Source organism: Bison bison, unplaced genomic scaffold, assembly GCF_000754665.1.
Source record: "Bison bison bison isolate TAMUID 2011002044 unplaced genomic scaffold, Bison_UMD1.0 scf7180017845482, whole genome shotgun sequence".
NCBI classification, from domain to species: domain Eukaryota; kingdom Metazoa; phylum Chordata; class Mammalia; order Artiodactyla; family Bovidae; genus Bison; species Bison bison.
Window position 1 is genome coordinate 352,019 of NW_011476055.1, and position 5,613 is coordinate 357,631.

At 42.4% G+C, this 5,613-nt stretch overlaps 1 protein-coding gene across 1 annotated transcript in view; it reads right to left on the reverse strand.

Moving 5' to 3' along the window:
• The window catches only part of PDE5A (phosphodiesterase 5A, cGMP-specific), a 128,748-nt gene extending 123,414 nt beyond the window's left edge, over nucleotides 1-5,334 (reverse strand). The window contains exon 1 of the mRNA XM_010835012.1: nucleotides 4,674-5,334. Coding sequence (XP_010833314.1) covers nucleotides 4,674-5,288 — 615 coding nt within the window. The 5' untranslated portion in view covers nucleotides 5,289-5,334. The remainder of the gene's footprint in view (nucleotides 1-4,673) is intronic.
• Between the last annotated feature and the right edge of the window lie 279 nt (nucleotides 5,335-5,613).

Genomic DNA, 5,613 nt, shown 5'->3' on the forward strand with positions numbered 1-5,613 from the left:
TTCATCCAGCCTGGAGTTTCACATGATGTACTCTGCATATAAGTTAAATAAGCAGGGTGACAATATACAGCCTTGATGTACTCCTTTCCCAATTTGGAACCAGTCTGTTGTTCCATGTATGGTTCTAACTGTCACTTCTGGACCTGCATACAGATTTCTCAGGAGGCAGGTCAGGTGGTCTGGTACTCCCATCTCCTTAAGAATCTTCCACAGTTTGTTGTGATCCACACAGTCAAAGGCTTTGGTGTAGTCAATAAAGCAGAAGTAGATGTTTTTCTGGAGCTCTCTTGCTTTTTCGATGATCCAACGGATGTTGGCAATTTGAACTCTGGTTCCTCTGCCTTTTCTAAATGCACCTTGAACATCTGGAAGTTCACGATTCATGTACTGTTGAAGCCTGGCTTGGAGAATTTTGAGCATTACTTTGCTAGCGTGTGAGAGATGAATGCAATTGTCCAATAGTTTGGACATTCTTTGGCACTGCTTTTCTTTGGGATTGGAATGAAAACTGACCTTTTCCAGTCCTGTGGCCACTGCCGAGTTTTCTAAATTTGCTGGCATATTGAGTGTAGCACTTTCATAGCATCATCTATTGGACACGACTGAGCGACTTCAATTTCACTTTTCACTTTCATGCATTGGAGAAGGAAATGGCAACCCACTCCAGTGTTCTTGCCAGGAAAGTCCCAGGGACGGGGGAGCCTGGTGGGCTGCTGTCTATGGGGTCGCACAGAGTCAGACACGACTGACGTGACTTAGCAGCAGCAGACTGAGCCAAAAGGACATAGGAGCCAATAAATTGGATATAATCTGAGAATATGAATAAGACAGTAACACAGCATAACTCATTAAAAAAATAAAAATCCATGCATCCATAATGATAGAAATAATGTGAATAAAGAAGGCAAAGCTCTTCTTTACATTAGAATGTTAACTAATACATATAGATTGCACTATTGATATAAAGTTGGAAAATTAGTAGATGCCCAAAGTGGTAAGTGCACTGAGAAGGAAAAGAGCATTCACACAATATCAAAATAACGTCCCTACAGATATTTATTAATTACAATGGGAAAACTGTGTCTTTATAGTGAAACACTTAGTGGGCACCACTTTAACCCACTTACCAAGTTTAACATCATCAAAAACGTGGTAAAGTAACATCGTGTGCTACCTGGTCACACATGCCAAGAAGGTCTGTGGTATAATCACAAAACATGTTTGGTCTGGCATTAGATCTCTTCAAACCCTTGGAATTACCTGACTGATAGTCTTTTTATATTCGTAACAAGCCCCTGCCAAGCATACCTGAGCTCACGGTAAGGCAGTCTCATGGGGGAGAAGGCCTCAAATAGCTTCAGGACTGGGGCTGGCTGCCAGGAAAACCAACTGAGCGATTAGAGGATCAGAACGTTCAGCCCTGCCACTGGATAAGGAAGAGGGGCCTGGAGACTGAGTCCAATCACCAATGGTCAGTGATTTAATCAATCATCCCTACATACTGAAAAAAAAATCAGATTGAGGGAACTTTTGGGTAAAGGTCATCTACTGTGTGCTGGGATGGTGTTGCCACAGAAGGTGGACAAGGAAGTTTTGTGTTCCCCGCCCCTCACTCCTTGCCCTTTGTATCTCTTCTATTAGGCTATTTCTGAATGTTATCCTTTATAAACATACAGCTACAATCTTAAGTACTTTCTTAAGTACAATCTTAAGAACTTTCCTGGGTTCTGAGTCATTCCAGCAAATCATTAAACCCGAGTAGGGAACCCCTGCATTTGCAGTCAGCCCGAAGCAAGTGTGGCTAGCCTGGGGGTCCTTCCTATGGCTGGCATCTTAAGTGGGGACAAAGCTGTACAACAGGGTCCCTAACCTTGGGGTCTGCACTCACTCCAGGCAACTAGTGTCAGGACTGAGTTGGACCATGGGACACCCCAGATGGTGCAGAGGTGAAGAACTGATCGTCGTCTGTAAAGCCAAATGAGGTTGAAAGAACGTTTGTGGTATTCCTGCCAAAAGCGCCTAACGTGAATCTATTCAAGAAAAACATTCTACGAGATAACTGGCCTGTCTCCTTCCAAAATACATGTCAAGAAAGATAGAGAAGCACTGAGAAGCTACTCCAGATTTAATGGAAAATAACAAGATAGGACAAATACATGCAATACGTAACCCTGAGTGACAGCCTTGAACAAAGGGGGGAAAAAATCACTGCAAAGGACATTCATGGGGCAACTGACCAAATTTGTCCATGGAATGTTAGCTAAGAGCTTTGTATCAAAAAATTTCCAGATTTTGATAAAAGTATGACAATTGTGGAAGACAATATTCTTGTTAGAAAATACGTATAGTAATTGCTTCTCAGCCTTTTAGCTAAGATCAAGTGCAGTATCTGTTCTTATCTGAAAATACATATAGAAAAATGTCTCCGAATGGCTCAGAAAAAAATAATATGCATGCATTACTTACATGCATTACACACAGAAAAAGAAGATAATAAAGCAAACGGGCCAAAATATAAACAATTAGAGAATCTGGGTAGAGGGTATACCCAAGTTTCTGATACTGGTCTTGCAACTTTTCTATAAGCTTGAAATCATATAAAGATAAAAATAACAGAAAACAAAAAAGGAAATAACCAACTAGATTTGCCAAATTATATGCTGGTCTTCTTCCACAAAGTGGAATATCTAAAGATTATTAGAGCATTTAACAAAGATACAGCAGTTCCCAAACTCTGTTCCCTGGGACACAATTACAACATGACAAATGTATCAAAATTGGTTATTGATTAAGATTGGGACAGCAGCTATTGCTACTTCTTTCTTCTGAAATTCATTTTGGAAATAATTTTATTCATCAGAAATTCACTTGAGTAGCACCTGAGATCCGCAGGATGAGAGATAGTGAAGACTATTTATCTGAAGAAGGACTGAAAAGGGGGGAATGAGGTTGCAGCGGGAAGAGCTGCAGCTCGACGGTAAAGGCCACGTGAGTGGTGATGTGACCCTTCCCTAAGAACCCTCCAATTTTTCTCCCTAAAAATCATGGTGTCCATGGAGAAGCTGCCCCATGGAAACAAGAGATGGGTCTAAGTTTTGCATTCCTGTTGCCTTAGGAAATAAGAGGGTTATTTAGACAATATAAATCCTTTGACATAGGAAATCTTGGGAGGCGTAAGGCTTCCATCAGACATAGACCAGGGCTTCAGGGCAATCTGTGATAGTTAATTTTATGTGTCAACTTGTCAGCTAAGGGATGCCCAAACGGCTGATAACACGTTATTTCTAGGTGTGTCTGTGAGGATGTCTCCAGAGGAGATGAACATCTGAATCAGGAGAATGAGTAGAGAAGATCTTTATCAATGCCAGTGGGCATCATCCCATCCCTTGAGTAGGCAGAGGAAAGAAGGACGAATTCGCTCTGTTTGAACTAAGATATCCATATTCTTCTTGCCCTCCTGCAGTCCACCAGAGCTCCCGGCTCTAAAGCTTTTGATTCAAACACAGACCAGAGTTACACCACTGGCCCCCCTGATTCTTAGGCCTGCAGACTGAGTTATACCATCAACTACACCAATCCTGGTTCTCCAGCCTGCAGATGGAAGGCAGACTGTGGAACTTCTAAGCCTCCATTCCCAAGTGAGCTTATTCCTACAATAAACCACTTCTTATTTATCTCTATATATCCTACTGGTTCTGTTTCTCTGAAGAACACTGAGCGATAAACAATCTGATCTAAATACTGGATGATGTCTAGTTTCCAAGTATTAGGAAAATTCCAACACATTCATATAAGTTGTTCTGATTATTGTGTCAATACCTTATTATTAATAAATGCTGTGCCACATTCAAGAAAGTTGCATGAGTGATGGCCTGGTAGACGAGGAGATGATGTGTTGACTGAACATCACTGACATTTGTGGTGTAACTGAAACTCACTGGTCTAAGCTGTGGATCATGTCATGTTTTAAATATGTGAATGTATTATTTTATCAGTAATAAAACAGTTTAATTCCAAATGTATACCATTCTGTTACAAAGTTTTAAAATGGGAATCAAATGTCGACCATTTCTTAAAATTAATTTATCTAAGAGACTTTTTTATTCTTAGCTTCAATCTGAACACTACTTTATTTTATGGCCACTGCTTGGCTCTCTACTGCTGCACTACAACTTCTAAGCATTCTGTGGTCATGTAAGCTCAAGAAATGCTGCTATACAGTGTCTACAGATTACATATCTAAGGAGTGTGTAGGACTAAGAAAAGAGAACGTGCCATTTCCTTCTCCAGGGGATCTTCCCGACCCAGGGATCGAACCCAGGTCTCCCGCATTCCAGGCAGATGCTTTAACCTCTGAGCCACCAGGGAAGCCCGGGGAGATGCATAGTGATGAAGAAAAAACAATGAAAGAACACAACTGTGAGATGAGCTATGTCAAGTTATCATTAAGGAGAACAAGACAACCTTTCTCTAAGGCCACTGTGTTGGACTCAGCCACCAGTGAAGAAACTGACTTTCAAAGATGGGGAGGTTCTTAACCATAGATTCCCACTTTAAATAAGTTTGTAAATGATGAAATCTCAGTTTCAAATATCCCTACGATTGACAGTAGTTGCCCATGCCCCATCCATACTCCACGCCCCACCCTGCCTCTGTTCCAAGAGTTCATTTACCTCATAGGCGTCTTTGATGTTCAAGGGCTCGCCAAAAGCGGCCACGTGTCCCACGATGCCTTTGTTCCACTCTAAGCGGATGCAGTTGTTTGAAGCTTCTTCCAGTGTTGAACCTTCTGCAACATCAAAGAGGCGGCTGATAAGAAACTTGTCGTTGGAGCTGTCCTCACAGACGAGGAATAAGGAGTAGCGGTCGGCGGAGATGAGTCCATGGATGTGCAAGAAAATTTTGTGACATAAGGCTGTGACATCCAAGTGACTAGAAATATCTTTCACTAATTCCAAGAGTCTCGAGCACTGGTCCCCTTCATCATTATCAAACCGTGGGGAGGTTAGAGGCATCTGTTCCTTCTTGTCTGAGTCAGAGAGGAAGCTCACAGTTCCCTCAGAATCCTTGATAACAATGGGTCTAAGCGGCCGATCGAATTCAGAGGCAGAGATCTTCCTGGTTGGTGTTCCAGGGACACTGCTCTCTGCACGGGGACTTGGCTGCATGGGGCAAGAGCAGGATTCCGTGTGGCCCTTGATTCCTTCCTTGCACACAGGGATGGTGTGAACTCTCTCAGCAAACCATGCGTTGACCATTTCTCTGCAGAAAAGAACACGTAGGCACATCAAATATTTGAGGAAGACAGGAGTGGATAAATAAGATGTGGTGCATATACACAATGGAATACTACTCAGCCATAAAAAAGGATGGATACAGGGTCACTTGCAGAGACGTGGATGGACTTATTGTCTGTCATACATAATGAAGTAAGTCAGAAAGAGACAAACAGATGTCCCACATTAAGACATATATATGGAATCGAGAAAAATGGTACTGATGGACCTATCTGCAGGGCAGGAACAGAGATGCAGATGTAGAAAGTGGACGGGTGGACGTGCAGGGGGTGAGCTGGGAGACTGGGACTGAGGAATGTGCCCGGCCGCGTGGAGA